Source organism: Mytilus galloprovincialis, chromosome 1, assembly GCF_965363235.1.
Source record: "Mytilus galloprovincialis chromosome 1, xbMytGall1.hap1.1, whole genome shotgun sequence".
Taxonomy (NCBI): domain Eukaryota; kingdom Metazoa; phylum Mollusca; class Bivalvia; order Mytilida; family Mytilidae; genus Mytilus; species Mytilus galloprovincialis.
Window position 1 is genome coordinate 89,430,019 of NC_134838.1, and position 21,860 is coordinate 89,451,878.

At 34.2% G+C, this 21,860-nt stretch overlaps 3 protein-coding genes across 21 annotated transcripts in view; 2 read left to right on the forward strand and 1 right to left on the reverse strand.

Moving 5' to 3' along the window:
* The window catches only part of LOC143043767 (uncharacterized), an 81,680-nt gene extending 73,599 nt beyond the window's left edge, over positions 1-8,081 (forward strand). Inside the window, exon 23 of one of the 7 annotated variants that reach the window (XM_076215982.1) lies at positions 7,352-8,072. In XM_076215982.1, the coding sequence (XP_076072097.1) occupies positions 7,352-7,631 (280 nt within the window). In that variant the 3' untranslated portion in view covers positions 7,632-8,072. Of the gene's footprint in view, positions 1-7,351 lie in introns of all 7 variants that reach the window. The other 6 variants (XM_076215988.1, XM_076215955.1, XM_076215948.1 and 3 more) reach the window with 6 other exon arrangements.
* Positions 8,082-11,419: 3,338 nt separating this feature from the next.
* Positions 11,420-13,233, reverse strand: LOC143044055 (transmembrane reductase CYB561D2-like). Its single transcript, XM_076216055.1, has 3 exons — positions 13,082-13,233; positions 12,351-12,388; positions 11,420-11,982 (listed from the first exon to the last, which is right to left on the reverse strand). Exons 1-3 carry the CDS (start codon positions 13,146-13,148, stop codon positions 11,437-11,439), a joined length of 651 nt encoding a protein of 216 aa, XP_076072170.1. The 5' UTR covers positions 13,149-13,233; the 3' UTR covers positions 11,420-11,436.
* Positions 13,234-13,366: 133 nt separating this feature from the next.
* Positions 13,367-21,860, forward strand: part of LOC143043917 (protein polybromo-1-like) — a 60,822-nt gene continuing 52,328 nt past the window's right edge. For 9 of the 13 annotated variants that reach the window (XM_076216042.1, XM_076216047.1, XM_076216048.1 and 6 more), the window contains exons 1-3: positions 13,368-13,472; positions 16,373-16,511; positions 21,115-21,212. In XM_076216042.1, coding sequence (XP_076072157.1) covers positions 16,380-16,511; positions 21,115-21,212 — 230 coding nt within the window. In that variant the 5' untranslated portion in view covers positions 13,368-13,472; positions 16,373-16,379. Of the gene's footprint in view, positions 13,675-15,061; positions 15,204-16,372; positions 16,512-21,114; positions 21,213-21,860 lie in introns of those variants that run through there. The other 4 variants (XM_076216053.1, XM_076216043.1, XM_076216044.1 and 1 more) reach the window with 4 other exon arrangements.

A 21,860-nucleotide genomic window follows, 5' to 3' on the forward strand; every position in this document is an offset into this window, starting at 1 on the left:
CGTGATCCTCGACGCAGAACAGATTGCATGTTTTATATTGCCCGCAAATTTTAACTTGGGTGCAAAACTTTCAATTTTTTTAAAACAAGTAAAACGTGGGCGCGTAATAGTTTGAGCATTTCTTTTATGCGTTTCTATCTTTTAGCAATAAAGAGGCTTCTTTTAACACGCGTTCCATTTTTCTCAATCATAATTTTTTGGTAATGATTTTAATTTGCAGTTAACAAAAGCACGTCTGCTTTGAGATTTGAAATGTGGAAGGAGAAAAAGGCACAGAAAAACAGAGAAAGGTGTAAACAAAAATACGAAATGAAGAAAAACGACAGAATCAATGCATTAAAACAAAAATGTCACAGTTGTGGTTATTCCGAAACTTCCGCGGCCAAGAGAAAAAGAAAAGAAAGGAAGATAAAAGCTGATAAACGACTTTATGAAACTGAACGGAAAAGAAAATATAGGAAAACTCAAAATAAAGATTCCGATATTCACACTATAAATGACATTAAAAACACGTTTTCGAATAAGATGGAGAAAAGCAGGGCTGTAAAGGCAATGAAGAGAGCACTCCCTACAACACCGAAGAAAAGAGTAGCAGTAATGGCCACGTATTAAAGCCTCGGTCACACCTTACCGGATAAGACGAACGGACGCCTAACGGATGAAAATAAAAGTTGTCCGTTGACAAAATTGTTATCCGTTGGGCGTCCGTTGATGTACTGACCAACTAAAGCGGACGCCTAACGAATGCATAACGGACATGCAACGGATATGCAACGGACGAGAAACGGAGACGTAACGGACAGAACGGATGTCGAACGTACATCCAACGGACGAGTACCGCATAAAACGGACACCTAACGGAAGCGTACCGGATAAAACGGATAAACAAGATATACGAAAAAATTAAAGGCGACAATAATAATACATGTCAATCGCATTAATATTGAAAATGTTCTAGTTAAGTAATTAAGTAAGTTGATTTTATTTCGAGTCGGCATATATATACATAATAACAGACAAAACATGAGCTCTGATGAACTTTTTAACCGACTATCACATAAAAAATCATGCAAATCCTACCAAACAAAACTGAAAAAACATGCAATATAATGAAAGCAAATCTATTTGTCAAAGTTCTGTGTAACTGGTTTTTGTTTGTTCTTCAAAATGCCGCTAAAGGGTAGTGTCTGACCTGAATAAGTTTAACAGCTGATTGATTGTGAAGATGTGCCCTTACTCTAAGATCGATTATGAATAATAAGAATTCATGAACCTTAAGAAATATTTTTGGCATTTCTGACGAGAAATTTTCAATTGGCATCAATTTTATCCGTTTCAGATCCGTTCATCATCCGTTATGTCCGTTATACGTCCGTTATACGTCCGTTTCTCATCCGTTTTATCCGTTAGACGTCCGTTAGAAGTCCGTTGGTGAATTTATCTGCCAGACCTCCAACGGATGTATAACGGACACGTAACGGATACAAAACGGACGAGTACCGTACAAAACGGACGCCTAACGGACGTCTAACGGACGTTCAACGGACATTTTATCCGTTAGACGTCCGTTCAAAGTTTTGAACATGCTCAAAATTTTCCACCGGACAGAACGGACGTCGACGGATAAAACGGACGCTTAACGGACATGCAACGGATAAAACGGACGCTTAACGGACATGCAACGGATATGGACGGACGTCTAACGGATTGAAAAAAAGTTATCCGTTAGGCGTCCGTTCGAGCTATCCGGTAAGGTGTGACCGAGGCTTTAGACAATAAACAATCCCCAACTGTTCAATCGCTTGAAAAAGTAAAGTTTGTTGTGACACCAGAAGAAAAAACAGACATTCAACTTGGCAATGCTGTTCTAAATGATCTCAAAGAGATAGTCGACCAGGCCAAATTTTCAAGATCTGATTCGGCAAGAACTGCCTTAAGTGTAATCGTAGCAAGCACAAGTGGTAAAAACATAACTAAAGAACGAAAGAAAACTTTGCTTTCAAGAAAGTTGGGACTACCCCTGAAACGGATATCGAAAGGAAAAAGAGTACGCACCCAAATATTTAGTTCTGAAAAGTCATGTTGGACATATATTGAGAGAAAAACGAGGAAAGATGCTATTACTGACGATGTAAAGAAAATCGCGTACAATTTTTGGACAGATCCTAATACGTCCCGTCCGTCTGGAAACAAAAATGACACGAAGCGTATCCGTATTGGCCCCAAACAATTTTTAAAACATCCTATTTATATACTTGATAAATCTCAAACTGAAGTGTTCAATGACTTTTGTATAAATAATCCAAACATAAAAATGAACCAAAGAACATTTGAGAGATTAAAGCCGTATTTTGTTCGGTCAGCAAGACCAAAAGATCGTGTTACCTGCTGTTGTCGCTACCACATAGAAGCCAGATCTTTGTTTTCAAAAACAATGGATTTTCGAAAAAAATACACGATTCCGAACATTTCAGATTTCGAGAAAAACGTATACCCTATTTATGAACACCTGACTGATATCGCCGTTGCTACTCTATGTGATAAGGATCAGGTTAATGATTCTTACTCGAAGGCATGTTTAGATCGTGAATGTAGTAAATGTGGACTTTCGTTATTAAAATTTACGGACGAAGAGTTGAATGTTTCGGATGATGCTCCCAATGTATCTTGGGAACGGTACGATTATATCACTGTGAATTCAAAGAAAAAACTTACTCTTGTCAGAAAATGCACTAAACCGGTTAGAAAAATTTGCAGGACATCAGTTCCGTGCACAGTGGCAAAATGCACAACTTAAATGTTTGAAAGAAAACTTATACCAAATCACTGTATAATAATTCATGACTATTCCGAAAACTACGGTTGCAAAGAAAAGTTTGAACTTCAACAAACTTATTTTCAGCGCACCGAGGTATCTATTCATGTGTCCGTAATTTATCGACATGCAATTTTGGAGGTAGACGGAGTAGAAAGTTTGTCGGATATTCCATTTATTATTACTGAGCATTTTTTTGTAATAAGCCCGGATGAGAAACATGACCAATTTTTTACCCAAAAAGTTCAAACCCTTGTCAAGGAGTATTTAGATTTGATTCAATATGATGTCAAAGTTATTCATGAGTTTACTGACGGTTGTCCGGTTCAGTATAAGTCACGAAATTGTTTTGGAATGTTAACCGACATTTGTTCCAAACACGAATATGAACTTTTTATTAGAAATTATTTCGAAACTTCGCACGCAAAGGGACCTCAGGACGCAGCCGGTGGCTTTTTAAAGAATCAAGTAGACATGGCTGTTTTTCGCGGGAAGGAAATAATACAATCTGCGGACGATTTTTTTAAATATTGCGAGAAACATTTGAAGGACACTAAGTCATTGTATTGTAAGCGCCGAATATTTAGATATGTCCAGAGCATAGATCGTGACACAATATCTTTTAAACCCGTTCCTGGTATTAGAAGTCTTCATCAAGTTTTTTCCTCTTTCAACGATGCTAATTTGACAGTTAGGTACCTGTCATGTTATTCTTGTGAAAACTGTTTGGTTGGTACTTACAAAGACTGCACGAATAATTCCATTGGGAGCAAGGCGACCATACCGATAGTTGTCGATAACAACCGAACCCGTCATTCGGGTCCTGAAGAATCCACGGAAAATTACGAAATGGAAGACCTGATTACACTTGGAACAATACTGGCAGTATACACTGATGAAGCAGATTCAAATTATTATCTTTTTAAAGCAGATGCTTGCCCCGAAACTCTTAAAAAGGACACCACTGATGATTGGGGCATAACTTACGTAAAGGGATCCAAAGTTGTTCGTGGTTTATACTTTGACCAAACCAAAAAACTGTTGTCGTATAAACTATTGGATAAGAAACATTCCATCATTTCCATTGCATCTGTTATTTACATTTCACCAACTCTTCAATGTTCGACGCGTGGAACTGTTACTCTTCCGGAAACTACACATCTTGACATTTTATCAGTATTGGATGAAATGGAAGGAGCACAATAAAGTTATTATTTAAAAAACTTCTTTCTTCTATAGTTATATCCCCTAACAAAAATAGTGTCGGGCTATACAGGAACCACCATGTCCTTCTGTCTGTCAATTTTTCTTGTTGGTGGTTATCCTTGTAAATTACTTTTGGATTTCAATGAAACTTTACATTAGTGTAGTATACTGTGTGTATAGGATGTGCATAAAAAATAATAATGTAGTCTGACAAATTTTTCTTGAGATAATCCTAATAATTTAAGGGGAGAAGGGGAGATGATCGTGACCACAGCTCTCGTTTTGTCTGTATTAGAACTACATTAAAATGAATTATTTTAAAAGAGGTCAAATTTTTTGCTAAAAGTGACGATATTCATTGTATTGGGAATACATATCATTATAATAGAATTGTTATAAACGTTACTTATTCTAGAAGTATTTTTGTAGCGTCTGAACCATAAAAAACGTCCGATTTTAGCGATAACGTCTGTTACGCTTATAGGCACGAACATCGCGCGTAACGTCACAAAGTTATTTGTATTACAAGTTACTTGTCTAGGTTTATCATTGAGATGGTACAGTATTCGTCAGCTATTAATGGAATGCTCTCGTGTGATGTTGAATAGTATAGTACAAACTGTCCATTACTTGTGTACTAGACGATTTGCTATCCACTGGTTATCTTTTATCTGCTCTTGGGTGATGTAGTGAAGTTGTATATAAATAAGTAACTGACCACTGCTTCTACTTTTACCTATTGCATGGATTGTTAATTTGTTCTCATCCTGAACATGAACAGAATATTTGCCGCTGGACATTAAGCCATCCATAATCAACCAATCAATCTACAATTACGTGGTCACCATCAATAAATTCATTATTCTGCCACTTTTGGGTGCTCATGTAAAATATTTAGAAAGAAAAAGGGTAATGTGTGTTATACATTCTATGACAGTGAACAATGGTGAAGTTGTAAATATGCTGGGTGGTGGTCGAGGTGGGTCTTGAAACATTCTAAGACTATCAGCACTGGTGGTGGCATATGTTAGGGTGTTCAACTTCTAGTTTATAATTGTTATTGAGGTCCTCTGTTCAACACGAAGTTACTTGGAATATGTAAACTGGTTTTTTTTTTTTTGGTGGAGTATCATTGACCATCCGTAAGCAAATGTGTACACCATCAACATTTTAAGTATAATTCTTGGATGCTAATAAAGGATATTGATCTAATCAATTCCCAAGACACAAGTAACTGACCATAATATTTAAATATCCAATAGTATTTTAAATCAAACAGTATTATCTATTCTTCTTGTTACTAACCCGACTGTACAATCAATGGAGACGAAGAGTGTTAGTCAATGAGACAGCAAACCAACACCATAAGCAATCAAACATCTACAACTACACGGCAACATACAGTATTTAACAATAGACGCGGGTGTAATTTATTCGTGCCAGTATCTAATTAAAGTTGTGAATTAATCAAATGAAAAGATATCAATGATCTCACGGCCAAAATTATGTACAGGTACATATATTTTCACCAACAACAAAAAAACCGTGAAGATGTGCAATAAGTCCAACTACTGGATTTGGACAGGTATTTATAGATACGGGGTTAAACAAGCTTTCTGATATTTCAACCATTCTGCCAGTGGACTACTCAACTACATAAAATAACACTAACTTTGAACAGTACAGACAAAGCACATGCTTGTTGTTTCTCTAAAAAAAAACGACATAAAAGATCAAGAAATCACAAAATGATAAACAATTGTATGTCGTATATATTACAGAATGTTTGCAGTAACTGTAAGCAAACTCAAATTCTTAACCATATAGCTGTTAATAAAAGAAATCATGGTCCTACAATCTAACCTGTAATATCTAATCGTTTGCATTACTTCATAAACAAGAGTGCACACGCTGAAATGTCTCGCCTTCTATACTAATCATTGATATTATGTTGATAGTCCTAAGTATAAAGCTTAGTTTTATTACAACTGTCTCATAAACTTAACATTAACCAAGATAACTAAACAAAGACCAATGAACCTTGAAAATGAGGTCAAGGTCAGATGAACCATGCCAGGCAGACATGTACAGCTAACAATGCTTCTATACAACATATATAGTTGACCCATTACTTATAGTTTAAGAAAAATAGACCAAACACAAAAACTTAACACTGTGCAATGAACCATGAAAATGAGGTCACCGTCAAATAAAACCTGCGCGACTGACATAAAGATCATAAAATATTTCCATACACCAAATATAGTTGACCTATGGCATACAGTATTAGATAAAAAGACCAAAACTCAAAAACTTAACTTTGACCACTGAACCATGAAAATGAGGTCAAGGTCACATGACATCTGCCCACTAGACATGTATACCTTACCATCATTCCATACAACAAATATAGTAGACCTATTGCATATAGTATGAGAAAAACAGACCAAAACACAAAAATTTAACTATAACCACTGAACCATGAAAATGAGGTCAAGGTCAGATGACACCTGCCAGTTGGACATGTACACCTTACAGTCCTTCCATACACCGAATATACTAGCCCTATTGCTTATAGTATCTGAGATATGGACTTGACCACCAAAACTTAACCTTGATCACTGATCCATGAAATGAGGTCGAGGTCAAGTGAAAACTGTCTGACAGACATGAGGACCTTGCAAGGTACGCACATACCAAATATAGTTATCCTATTACTTATAATAAGAGAGAATTCAACATTACAAAAAATTTGAACTTTTTTTTCAAGTGGTCACTGAACCATGAAAATGAGGTCAAGGACATTGGACATGTGACTGACGGAAACTTCGTATCATGAAGCATCTATATACAAAGTATGAAGCATCCAGGTCCACCTTCTGAAATATAAAGCTTTTAAGAAGTGAGCTAACACCGCCGCCGCCGCCGCCGCCGCCAAAAAGTTGCAGGCTCGACAAAAATTATACACTAACACTAGTGTAGAAAGAGAAGTTACCTTTTGCAGTAATTCGTTGTACTTAAAAACACACAAGTCTACTGGTTGTCCCTAACTTTTCTGTCTTTGCACTTACATTTTTTGTTGTACATTCCACCAGTTTTTGTTGAACCAGATTAAAATCACAAAAAAAAAAGAACATGCTCACTTTTCACAAATCCATGGAACTTTCGTATAAAGAATTCAACCGAACGCAGAAACTTAAACTCCATTGACAACTTACTTTTCTTACACAACTATAATTTATTTTGTGGTTAAATGTCATTCCCCATCTATTACACATCATGTTTGCAAAAAATGGTTGTTAAAATAAATTTATTGATATATTTTTCTAGGTATGGTAACAATAAAGTGAATGCTATTATTATAACAGAACCGCATTTTAGTAGAGACAAGAATTCACAATATCATGGGAACTATCATTTTGTGGACCCCTTCAACTCTCAGGAGGATTATGCACCTGTTGACCCAGTTCATGAGCAAACTCCTAAACACACTGCTTATGTTGGTAGGAGCATATCATATGAAAATAAATCCGTGATTGGAGGCTTCACCGACGAGATGTTGGAGTGGTGTAGGAAACATGGACTGAAACGGAGAAAATCTTATGTGTAATACTAAATATACTGTCTTCAGGTTGTAGCAACAGCAGCAAATAGAAAAAAAATCTACTACTACTGGACACGGTGCGTATTCCGACCTTTACCATGAAAAGTGATGGATTCAAAAGGGAAGGTGGTTAACGAAAACATAAAAGAGCACGGAAATAATATCATTGCTTTTGTCATAAAGTCGTACAAAAAGTATCGCATCGCTATGCTCGACTACATTTCTACCATAACAGACAATTAATCCACTTTTCTTTATCCATGTCTAAGGCCGCACACTACAAGGTCAAAAGAGGAAATGAACATTATATTTAATGCACACATTCTTTTTATTGTCGCATTGATGCCTCAAAATTTCGTACCTTCAGAGATGTTTTATACGGTAAAAAAATAAAAATTGTAAAAATCGAAACATGTTTTAGAAAAAACGATAAATACATTGTTTTATATTTAAGGGTGTTAGCAATTTTTTCACTGTGACAGTTTGGTCAGCCATAACTCATGTGCCATAACTCCTTTATTGTACGGAATAGTTTTGAATATATCGAATCAAAAAACTTATATCTGTCATATTAGATTGTCTTAATACATAGATGCTCCGTCATTAACAAAAACATAATTTGCTTCTTGTTATGATTTAGATTAAAAAATTGTTTAAAATGAAATGTATGTTTTGGATATCTTGGTTAATCTGAATCTATATAAATCTGGTTAACTATAGATTGTACAGTGTCGTATAAGTCGAATATTTGGTTAGCCATCAATCTTGAATAGATTACCCGTCGTTTGCATTTCAAACGAGTTAAACTTAAGAGTTACACATGGCCTGGACGGTATTCGAGTTTTCACAAATTTCATCTAAAAAATTCAAGAGCATTTACCAGGTCTGAAACAACTGATTCAAATTCCAGGCCTTTTCCAGTTACCAAGGTAAATTGTGATCTTGTTGATTGAAAAATAAACCGTGTTCCCTTTCCGATAAACGTCCAGTTGCAAAAGCTCATGCACACTCAGAAAGAAGCATTTCATGAAATGAAGGGTGTGAATGTCTGCTAATATTTGTTAATGAGTGCATGTTCGATAGAAACAGATGGGAGAATGGCACACTTTCTGAATAGAATTTTGAAACTTCAAAAAGATTGTAATTGAATGTAACTTGAATTGGCCCAGTAGTTTCAGATTACAAGAGTTTTCTAAAAGGTCTATATGACAGATGTGTAGCATAATAATGAACATGTTCACTTAGTTTGTTGTGTAGCTGGTAAATAACAGCATAATAACGAACATGTTCACTTAGTTTGTTTGGTCTCACGTTGAAAGGACAATGACTGCATGGTAAAGTTAAACTATCTAAAACAAAAACTTTTACATGAACAAAATACTCGCGCATTGCATGCTATAACATTTCACATGTTCGCCGAATCATGAAAATGATTGACTGATTGTTGGTGTTAAATGCCACTTTAAGTCATCATGGCTATATCGTGGCAGGCAGTTTATATTGGAGGGAGAACGAGTGCCTGGAGAAAACTGGCACTGCTAGTCAATTAAGAATGGAGACCATCCAGTCTCGGGATTCGAACTCACATCAGTGTTGACAGGCTAGATTATCTGTAGATGAACTGCTTAGTACACCGAGACCCTTACCTTGAAATACGAGGTTAAAACTATATTTGGGCAAACATTTATAGAAAGTTAACATCAACATGCATATTAACTTTCAAATTGATGTCACTCACATCTTCATGCTAAACATGCTTGGTTTCCCGTTTGAATGGTTTTACACTAGTAATTTTAGTTTGGGGCCATTTAAAGCTTGCTGTTTGGTGTGAGCCAAGGCTCCGTGTTCAAGACCGTACTTTTAACTGTAATGGTTTACTTTTATAAATTGTGACTTGAATGGAAAGTTATCTCATACCACATCGTCTTATGTCTATTAACAGTTTACCCAGACCATTAAGCTGATACTAGACGGACAAACTGAAAGAACACTGCCCAGAAAGCATTAGGCACCCTGTTATCATAGGCAGGACGTACAATTGATTTTATCTGACACCTGTCAAGTTATAACAGAACTGAACTCCATTTTACATGTTGGTGCTATTTCATCTTGAAGGTCGTGTTTTGACAGTCGCAGATGCTCATTTATTCAAACTTCTTTTAACAAAACACCAAATCTAACGAATATAATGCTTTTGAAGCAGACCCAGTAATTTTATTCATGAGTCACAACGTTTGACACCATCCATCGAAAGTCCCTGCATCCATATATGAATTTGACACAATATCCAAATTCTGAGTCGAGAAAGTTCTAGAAGATTTTGATTCAGAGCTGATTTAGTGTTCTTCTCATGGCCTTTTAGCATAATGGTAATGTGTTGTTATATTGCTCGAATGTTTTTATTGATTGTTGATTGCTTAACGTCCAGCAGCAAATATTTCATGCATGTACAAGGAAGAATACAAATTAACAATGAATACAACAGGTAGGTCTTGCAATAGGGTCAATTGGTATGAAGGGTGGTAAATGTCACGGTATGTGTATATCGGATAGGTACAGAAGTTAAGCCTTGCATCCAGACCCCTTAAAAGGTTGCTCAAAGGGTTCTTAACGTGCAGAAAGCTTCACGAGACATTGGATTTATTGTCATATTCTCAATCTGACCAGAATTGCTTGATTGTGTTGCTCTTTGATATGATTTTCTTACAGATTGTGTCATGAAAATAAAGTAATAAATTTTGAAATTAATTCTTGACCCTAGATGGCTTTGTAAATTGTTATAACCAGAATTCTATTATGAATTTTGGGGAGGAATTTTATGCTTGTTCTTTAATTCATTGTCTCTTCTTTCTTTCTTTATTTATTGCTTGGTTTTTAACTCCACTTTCCATAGGCGGATCCCAGGGGGGGGAGGGAGGAGGGGTGTACAAATTTTGTTTATTATATAGGGAATCACTGAAGCTTGACTAGAGTTGGACCCCCTGGATCCGCCACTGCTTTCAGTGACATTTGTTATAACTTATATTATGCTCTGTATTTATTGGCAAAAGAAGATAGAGTACCTGAATGAGAGGTCCTTCATCTGTAATTTTTTTTATACTGTTTTTCTCTATTCTTTATTTTTTAGGTCTATTTTTGTCAGTTCTTTATTTGCCTAGCCATTTATTCTGCACTTTTGTCCATTATACTCTATTCTATAAACCCCATCCAGACCCTCCTGTATAGGATCAACAACCAATGTCAGAAGAATTGGCTATCCTTGTCCTTTTAGATTAGAGTATAAAACACCTTGCCACTAGCTGGGTTTGACCTGACAACCTCAGATTTTACAGGTGTGTTTTTGAATAAATAAAAACAAGGACTTGTATAGTAAGACCACAACTCTGCACAAAATCTACAGACTGCAACAAAATTTTAATTTGATCTGTAACCTGTAATGAAAAACAATGTACAAATTATTAAATGAATATCTTCAAGCATAGGGGAAAAAAATGCTGAAAAACGGAATATTTGAGTGAATATTTGAAGTCCAAGACCATATCTCTGCACAAAATTTTCACACTGGAACAAAATTTAAATTTGATCTGTAACATGTCATGCATGTCATGATAAAACAATACAAAAAATATCAATATCTTCAAGCATGAAAAAAAAGGTGAGGAAAACTGATTTGCCGGACGTGGGGCAGGCAGCCAGACAGAATGACAGACAGAGTGCAAAACTAAAGTAGCCTTCGACTATGTCGGCATGAGATTAATAAAACTGATGACTAGAGGCTACAGAAAATTAAGAAATTAAAACTTCATAAATTTTATTTCTTTTTTCCATGTTTTGGTCTGGTATCAACATTTTGTGGGACTTTTTTGGTCTGTGGCATATAATTGGAGGTAACCTGCATCATCACAGTCAATGCCATACAAGATAAGCATGCCACACAGGCAAACCATGTTGTGCCATCAGCTACTGATGAAAACCATTCAGAAAACAATGCTAGATAAACTGTTATTGATATGCCTGTAAATGCAAGTAAGCCAGAAGTGGCATGATAAAGTTTCATGTCTACTAACTTTGCTGGTAAACGAAATATATTGTAGTATTTTAATCCAATGCCTCCTATTGTTTGCAATATCAAATAACATAAAGTTCCCACTCCAAACCATGAATGCCAGGTTTGAAAGTGTGGTTTATTATTTCTGTCTTTGTTCAGGTAAATAGCAGTGAAGCCTCCAGCTGCACACACAACTCCAAAAAACATCACGAACCCATGTATTGTCCCTCGAATCAATCGGCTCCAACTTAAAAACAATGAGCTTTGTTGGTTAAACAGCATTATAGCTTCAAACATAAGGAACATCATCTGAAATAAATGTAAAAGAATATTAATACATCGATCACTTGCATTAAATGTAGGGTAGACACTAGTCCGAGATTACTCTGACGTCCAACGGCTGTTTTGCCAGACAAGTCCCACGGCCCCAGCTTGTCTGGCAAAACAGCCGTTGGACGTCAGAGTAATCTCGGACTAGGTAGACACTATCTTTCTTTATTTTACTTTCAACTCGAACCATATACTACTAAGGGGAGACAATTCTCTGTTATTACAAAATGTAGAGTTTTGAAGTAATGAATGATCATGAATAAAAGTAGACATTTTTCCTCAAAAAATAATATTACTCGACTCATTCAAGCCAATATTTCAAGACAATTAGTATCCAAATTACTTACAGCTATTGTCATTAGTGTAGGATGCCATGAAAATAGACCTGAAATTTAAAAAAAAAAAGATGTTCATCTAAAAAACAAAAACTATATACATGTATAAAATAAAAATAACTATTACAAAATTAAGTTATAGATTATAAACCATAAAATCAGAAGATGACCGATAATCCCTAAATGGGTGGACATTCCCTTTCTTTAGGAGGCAATTTTTATAGTTTATCCGTCTTTTCAAAATCGCTTTTTAAATAAAAGTTTGCTGCTGCATATTCATGGTTTCTTTATGCTCCTCTGCAGACCTATAAATATATGTCTGATGTAACTTCAAATCACCAACACATATATTGATTGAACTGCAGAGGAGCAATTATTTTAATTCTATTTAAGAAAGTAATGCTCCTATATTGGCTGAACAGACATGTTAGTATATCTAAGCGTAGATGACCCCAATTTTAATCGCTACATTTATGGTGCCATGACCAGGAACACTAACCAGGAAACACGCTCAAATCAATAAGATCAGGGAACAGAAGCGTTTGATGACCTGAAAGGTATTTTTACCTTTGTTTTGATAAACAGTAATAATCAATCACAGAATAGATTTTCAAAACAACTCCATTTTTGACAGGTGGTGAAACTGAGGTGATTTTTGTCTTAATCATAAATGTTTACAGGAAAAGGGAAATTATAAAGTCTCTCTCATCTTTGTTTTAAAATAAAAATGAAGCTGTTAATACTTGAGCCTGGAACAGCCGAATATATCATAAATCCTGTAAAAAGGATAGTGGCAAAGTGTGCAACCATTTTTCAACTGTGAGTTTCAGCCACTACTCACAACTCCAAAACTAACTATCATGGGAAAGTGTTCATTTGAGACAAAAAGATACCTTTTCTAATGGAACTGTTTTAAAAAAATATTATGTGCATATAAATTGCATTTAATCATCAATTGTTTTATTTTCGTTTAAATTTTCAAAGAAACAAGAAGTTTTATAAATTTTCAGTAGAAAAAACATTTATTTTGATTAAATTTCCCTCATCACCGCGCACTGTAATCAAACACAAAACTGATTCAGACGATGCAAGCATCACATTGACGCTGATGGACGGCGTCTGTCACAAAGAAAAGTAAGAAAACACAACAAATGATTACAAAAACAATGCAGAAAACCTAAATTTTGGATAAAATCTAGTTTCTAATTGATGATAAATATCCAAGCATCATATATTAGTAAATGTGCTTTACGGAAAATGAAGCAGTAAAAAAGCAACCTATACAGGCTATAGTTTAGGCCTTGATTTCGAAGCATTTTTATTGCCATACAAGTTTGTAAGATTTTATTTGTCTTGTGCATGTTTACAATAGACACAGTGGAGTTCTGATGCTTGAGCTAAATTTACACGAATTCCATTAGGCCCAGCATGATACTGTTGAATAACACTAACAGAAAAAATAACTATAACAAAAAAGGCAGTGCCAGTGTTTTCCATCTGCCCCCGCAGTTACATGTATCAGGTCCGCTGACGCCCAATAGTCGATACACTTTCGCACCCGACACGTTCCCCCCCTACACTTTCGCACCCAATTTTTATTCAAATTCCAGTTCAATTATTAGTTATTTTTTTATATGCATTACCAATACACCTAATCGCTATTTATTCCATTCCGGATAAGTTCTAAAATTACACAACTTTTTCATCCAGTTGAAGCTATCTGGGACCATGTTTAAACAATTAACCATGCATGATACTTTTTAATGAGACCTGTTTAAACTACCGTAAATACTTCAAACAAAATATTTTTTTACTTCAATTTTAATTTCGAAAAAAGTGGATCATACTATATCAAAGGTTCTTGATGATCACTTTCTAAAGTTTTGTCTCCCTCAGCTCACTACTGGTGACCTCCATTTTTCGTCCGGTGACCCAAAACAGGAAGTTGTATAAATGACTGTTTTCCACGGAATGGACTAAATAGCAATAAGGTGTATACACCGGTACCTCGAATGACCGAATAACACTTGTAAATGTAATGACCGAATAACACTTGGAATTTCAATATTAGCACATATTGGTGACTTTTAAACATTGATTATTAATTAATAGTATATTATCGATATATTTTATAACTTATAAATGATTTACAGAAAGCAGATAAGTTCATAAAAAAACTTTTAAAATTTAGTATGTACATCGCATATGGCGACCATAGAAATCACAATGGCCGCCATCTTTATGAACTTATCTGCTTTTTGTAAATCATTGTTAAGTTATAAAATACATCGATAATACATTATTATTTAATAATCAATGTTCAAAATTCACCAATATGTGATAATATTAAAATTTAAAGTGTTATTCGGTCATTGCAAGTGTTATTCGGATAATAACAGTGTTATTCGGTCATTCGTGTTACCCCCAATACACCTTATGATCGTTATTTAGTCCAATCCAGGAAAAACAGTCATTTACACAACTTCCTGTTTGGGTCATGCCGCCGAAAATAGAGGGCTGAGGGAGGTAAAACTTTAGAAAGCGACCATTAAGAAACTTTGATAGAGTATGATCCACTAATGACTTTTTCGAAATTAAAATTGAAGTAAAAAAATTATTTTGTTTGAAGTATTTACGGTAGTTTAAACAGGTCTCATTAAAAAGTATCATGCATGGTGCATTGTTTAATCAGGGTCCCAGATAGCTTTAACTGGATGAAAAAGTTGTGTAATTTATCCGGAATGGAAAGAATAGCGATTAGGTGTATGTTATTTCAACTGATTCAGTGGAGCTTATGTCTTAATTTGCATAAGGACAGTCTATTTGAAGATGTGTGTGAGAAGGTGATTGTCATTTTAATATGAGGTAGGCATTACCTGTATATGGGGACGAAGTCTGTATGAATTATTTTTTTGTTACTGAAATATTTGTTAAAAAAAAGAAACGGAAATACCGTAGCGTTTCCGATTTTGGTTCTGTTGTTAGGGATTTTAGTTGTGACGTTATTTAAGTTATGACGTCATATGCAATGTAAACAAAGAAATGCTATCATCAGGTAACGTTTTTTCATATCAAGAAATTATTAAAAATGAAATTGGTATTGCGTTCCTTCCTATTTTATACTAGACAGATAAATATATATTTTACTCAAAATTTCATACAAACGAGACCCGAAAAAGGAAGTACATTGTAGATTTCTGCGCAGATGCGGGAATTCAAAACATGACATAAAAAAAATAGAACAATTTTAAGTTCATTAGTACAATGAAAATTTCAGGAAAATTGAACGATTTTTGTTTTATTGATTTTTCTACTGTTATTGGGGACTTTGTCCCCATAATAATTATTGAATTCTAATCACATGTCACCAAACCCATATACAAAAGAACTGAGTGTATGATATGGGATGAATAACTGGACACTTCATTAATGAGTTTATCCCAACATTCCTGTCTAAAAGATGGACTGGTCTTAAATAAGCAAACTTCTTAAACCGGCCCAGTCAAGTGAAATAAATTTAGTAATATATATTCCCCAAAAAATCCTGATAAAAATTGGGGAGTTATTACATAAAATGTTGTTTTTTTTCAATTTGATGATTAATTATTAATTACACCAAGGACTCCACTGTAATTACCGGTACATCGCCCTATTGGTTTACAAGGAACATTGCATGCAATTCATAGGGGAACCATACAACATGAACATGTATAACCAGAAAACAGTTGACAATTTTAATATTTTGGGAGGGATCAATGTCATTATATAATTATTTGATTGTCTCCCCTTTCAATTTTTCTTTCTCATGTGCATGCACCGACTATTCATTGTTCTATTAAATTATATATTATTATTTCAATGTGTTGAAAAAATCTATTTTTGAAATTTCGAAACCCAAGGGTCCATAATTAGTCAAATTAAGAATTTCTATATATATCAAAATCTGCCATTGTGGAGGGCATTGTGCATGTGAGCGGGGCTCAGATGGCTCTTCAAAGGTTCTTTTAATTTCTATTGTTTTAATTACATTTTAGATAGAATATGGGAGCTAAAAGAAAAAGAATATCGGCCATTGGTGAACAGCAGAGTGAAGATAGAGAAGAATCTCCTGGTCCCCCAGCTGGTCCATCAAGTCAAACTAAGAGACGTAAAAAATCACCACATTACAGTCCAGTAAGTACCGTTTACTAAGAGTATGAAAAATGCATTTTGTCATTGATTGAAAAATCTTTTTAATCCAAACTTTTATGTTGATTTTTTAAACAAACTTCATTATTTTTTTTCTGTATTTGTATTGTATTTAAGTAAAAACCGATTGATTAAGTTAAAAATCACTCTATCTGATGCTGATTGAAAAACTGAAATATGGCAATTTCAGATGTCAGATTGAAGTTATACAAGAATGAAGAAATAGATTTTATGAATCAATCAATTTATGACAAAACTGTTGGGAGTAAGCATTTGCACATTTGAAATGGAGAATGTGTGTAGTAGACTCCAGAGTATACATGTATCTTACATTGTAACTCCTAAAAACCTGGAGGATGCCAGAGCATGTACAAAAAACAGTACAATGTTACAGTGTTCTCCCCAGGCCGTTTTAGCACCGCGTTGTTCAGCGCTATCCTAATTTACCGCTGTGGTATTTGGGCAGACCGCAGCGCTATCCAATCAAAATCAGCGCTATTGTTTTTGAATTTTAAAATTCCAGTATTATTTTGTACGCAATCCGATCACGTGATCGACTGGTTGAAATAACCGAGAGATCGTTAATTCACCCAACATAGTCAAATATGGGAGGGGCCAGTTCAATAAATGAACAAAATGGCGCTATTTGCAAAACTTTTACTGCCAAATAAACATTTCCTTCCTCGAGTTTTCGCTTTAAAAAGATGCAGAAACTTCATAAAAGTAATGAACAGTGCTAACAGAGACATATAATAAAACATGTCTCTGGTGCTGAAAAGTTAATTTCTAAATTATATGAAGGAAGTCTTACCCCTTCTCTGACAGCGTGGTCTTGGCCATTTTTTGTTAACCAACTACGATTATTTCATTATTTTTATACGACCGCAAAAATTTTAATTTTTCATCGTATATTGCTATCACGTTGGCGTCGTCGTCGTCGTTCGAATACTTTTAGTTTTCGCACTCTAACTTTAGTAAAAGTGAATAGAAATCTATGAAATTTTAACACAAGGTTTATAACCACAAAAGGAAGGTTGGGATTGATTTTTGGGAGTTTTGGTCCCAAAATTTTAGGAATTAGGGGCCAAAAAGGGCCCAAATAAGCATTTTCTTGGTTTTTGCACTATAACTTTAGTTTAAGTAAATAGAAATCTATGAAATTTTGACACAAGGTTTATGACCACAAAAGGAAGGTTGGGATTGATTTTGGGAGTTTTAGTTCAAACAGTTTAGGAATTAGGGGCCAAAAAAGGGCCCAAATAAGCATTATTCTTGGTTTTCGCACAATAACTTTAATATAAGTAAATAGAAATCAATGAAATTTAAACACAAGGTTTATGACCACAAAAGGAAGGTTGGGATTGATTTTGGGAGTTGAGGTCTGAACAGTTTAGGAATTGGGGGCTAAAAAGGGGCCCAAGTAAGCATTATTCTTGGTTTTCGCACCATAACTTTAGTATAAGTAAATAGAAATCTTTGAAATTTAAACACAAGGTTTATGACCATAAAAGGAAGGTTGGGTTTGATTTTGGGAGTTTTGGTCCCAACAGGTTTTTAGAAATAAGGGGCTCAAAGGGTCCAAAATTGAACTTTGTTTGATTTCATAAAAAATTGAATAAATGGGGTTCTTTGATATGCCGGATCTAACTGTGTATGTAGATTCTTAATTTTTGGTCCCGTTTTCCAATTGGTCTACATTAAGGTCCAAAGGGTCCAAAATTAATTTAGTTTGATTTTAACAAAAATTGAATCCTTGGGGTTCTTTGATATGCTGAATCTAAAAATGTACTTAGATTTTTGATTATTGGCCCAGTTTTCAAGTTGGTCCAAATCGGGGTCCGAAATTAAACTTATAGTATAAGTAAATAGAAATCTTTGAAATTTAAACACAAGGTTTATGACCATAAAAGGAAGGTTGGGTTTGATTTTGGGAGTTTTGGTCCCAACAGGTTTTTAGAAATAAGGGGCCCAAAGGGTCCAAAATTGAACTTTGTTTGATTTCATCGAAAATTGAATAATTGGGGTTCTTTGATATGCCAAATCTAACTGTGTATGTAGATACTTAATTTTTAGTCCCGTTTTCAAATTGGTCTACATTAAATACCAAAGGGTCCAAAATTAAACTAAGTTTGATTTTAATAAAAATTGAATTCTTTGGCTTTTTTGATATGCTAAATTTAATCATGTACTTAGATTTTTGATTATGGGCCCAGTTTTCAAGTTGGTTCAAATCAGGATCCAAAATTATTATATTAAGTATTGTGCAATAGCAAGAAATTTTCAATTGCACAGTATTCAGCAATAGCAAGAAATCTTCAATTGCACAGTATTGTGCAATAACAAGAAATTTTCAATTGCACAGTATTGCGCAATAGCAAGAAATATCTAATTGCACAATATTGTGCAATAGCAAGAAATTTTCAATTGATTGGAGTTATCTTTCTTTGTCCAGAATAGAAGTTGAATCAACTGTAATCATTGTTTTATACAATACACAATGTATATTCACTTATACTACCAACTGATAAATTAAAACAATCTTTACCATTCAGTGATAACAAGCACTTTTTGTTACATTTTTATATTTTATGATGTATTTAAATGAGTAGTTATTGTTGCAAACTCCATTAGAAATTTGAATTGAGATCAGTTTTGAAAAAAGGGAAAGGGGGATGTGAAAAAAAAATGGTGGTGGGGGGGGGGGTTAAATTTGTTCTCATTTCAGATTTCATAAATAAAAAGAATTTCTTCAAACATTTTTTTGAGAGGATTAATATTCAACAGCATAGTGGTTACTCAAAGACAAAAAAATTATTTTAAGTTCATTAGACCACATTCATTCTGTGTCCAAAACCTATGCTGTGTCTAACTATTTAATCAAAATCCAAATTTAGAGCTGAATCCAGCTTGAATGTTGTGTCCATACTTGCCCCAACCGTTCAGGGTTCAACCTCTGCGGTCGTATAAAGCTGAGCCCTGCGGAGCATCTGGTTACGTTTACAACCGCTGTTGAACCTGTATTGCTTCAAGGAAGCATTCATGTTATCAAGGGATTCATTACAAGTCCGTATTTTACGATAAGTTAATGTCTATCCATTGGATCAGAGAAAAAACGAAACGAAAAATTTGTGTAAATATGTAGAAAATATCGATAATTGTCAACCAATCATCAAAATATATCAATTAGATAATGCTTTAAATTTAATATAAACATAAGATGGCTTGGATAAGGAATGGCATTTCATGCTACATAAGCCTCAGATGTAAACAGGAAGTTGTGTTAGCCATTAAGAGAGATAATTTGGGAGGGAAAGTCCTAAAAGAAGTATTGTCAAATCTTGACAAACTTATCTGGTGGCAAGTCTTCAAATGTTTATAAAATGATCTCAAACACAACCTCTAAATGTGGTAATTGTTTCAATTGGCAAACATAATTTATTTGATTGGTAATTCAACGTTAAAAATAAGATAAAAATCTTTAAAAAAAAAATTACATAGGATTTCTTTCATATTCATTTTGGAACATGTTAGCCTTTTTTAAGCAAGTCATTGATAACATTTGAATATTATTGAAAGGGCAATTTCATTTCTTCTTTTTAAATACTAAACTCATTTTTATTGAAAAGTTGTAATTTGCTAGAAATGTTAATAAAAGTTAATGAAAAAATACTAATCTTGTCATCATGGTCATTGAAAACTTCAGTAAATTTATGAAGTTGTAAAGGATGTATAACTAGTTTATAAGTCAAACAACTAAAAGTGCATACTTACTCTCACACAAAACAATTGGAAGGATGGTAATGAAATGAAATCATATAAATTATCTAGTCATTTTAATTTTTAAAACATAATATTTAAAATGTAACTTTTTTCCATTTTAGTAAAAGCATATGTAAACAAAATGCAGGTTTTTTAATATAAAATATAATATCAACAACATGGTAGTTATATATAAATGTAACATTATGTAAAAATGGTGAATGAATCGATCATCGCATGCTTACCACAGCGCTATCAAAAAATCCTGGGGAGAACACTGAATGTATATATGTTTATAGCAATGTTTGAATATAAATATATTTCGATACTGAAGATAGATCTTAGATGTACATATTAAATATTAATATACAATGAGGCCAAAAAAAAATATATGTCTGTTTCCTGTTTCCCGACCGACCCTGACTCAAAGCCCCCGACCCTAGATCTTTTTATTCAATTCCGGGAAAAAAATCGTTTCCGGTCCGGAAAAATTCGTTTCCGGTCCGATCCAGATCCGTATTTTACTATACCCAAACAATCAAAATGGCTGCTCCCAGCACAAATGTGCTACAATTAAGGTTTAAAAAATGTCGGCACTGGGAGGATTTATCAATTAAAGCTTCTTTAAAGAGATTAAATGATTTTAGGGTACAGGACCCTAACCAAACATGACATTTAACCATCTGCAAATCTGACAGGGAGTGCAAAAAAAAAAAAAAAATCCCAACCTACCGACCCTGATTTTTTTGCCTTGGCAGCAGGAAACAGACATATATTTTTTTTTGGCCTGATATATATAATATTTCATGAAAATTTACATTCGTTGTAGACTGAGATTTGTCAAGAGCTGTATGAAACAATACGTAATCATAAAACAGATGATAGCCGCTTTCTCTGTGAAACTTTTATCAGGGCACCCAAAAGAAGGTGAGTCAAAGAGTTTTAATCGAAGAATCTTGTTGGGATATTGATCCAGTTAGTAAAAATGTCAAATAGATCTAGTTATAATTGAATGTCAGGTTATGGGTACTTTGTAATCAAACTTTTCTCATTGCAAAGGGAGTTATAAGAGGTTTTTTTCTGGACTTTCTGAATTATAGCAAATCAGTTTTCCTTTGTCCCTTTTGTTCAGTCTAGTGTAAGGTAGCCACCACTATCCCCAAAAGCAAGTACATAGTGGGGGCAATCTTTAGGCAGACTGACTTGGTTATCAGTCAATACTTTCTTTACTCCACACATGACCAACTAGAAAACTAAAGAAATTCTGAAATAAAAATACAAATGTACTTAAAACACAAAATATACATGAATTTTGTCCGTTGATTTTATCCCTATAAGAAGTGATGAAAGGAAGTAACAATTTCCTTGAAATAACTTGAAACTGCTTTGACTAAATCTTTTAAATGAAAGTCAAGTTCAATTTCACAATTTTAACTTATACAGTTGTTGAGTTGTAGACCTTAATAGTGTAAAGTGATACTTTAATTGTTTTGGTCTTTCAATAACTGAACTCTACAAAAAATCTTTTTTTTTTTACTCCATCCTGTAATTTGGGGTCCAGATTTGCAAATATCA

What these genes read in the sequence shown, in the direction of transcription:
- LOC143044055 (XM_076216055.1), bottom strand. Translation starts at nt 13,148, where the DNA reads ATGGTTGCACACTTTGCCACTATCCTTTTTACAGGATTTATGATATAT. An exon ending in TTCGGCTGTTCCAGGCTCAA is followed by an intron (nt 12,389 to 13,081) that starts GTATTAACAGCT and finishes TTTAAATTTCAG; the next exon opens with GTCTATTTTCATGGCATCCT. An exon ending in CTACACTAATGACAATAGCT is followed by an intron (nt 11,983 to 12,350) that starts GTAAGTAATTTG and finishes CATTTATTTCAG; the next exon opens with ATGATGTTCCTTATGTTTGA.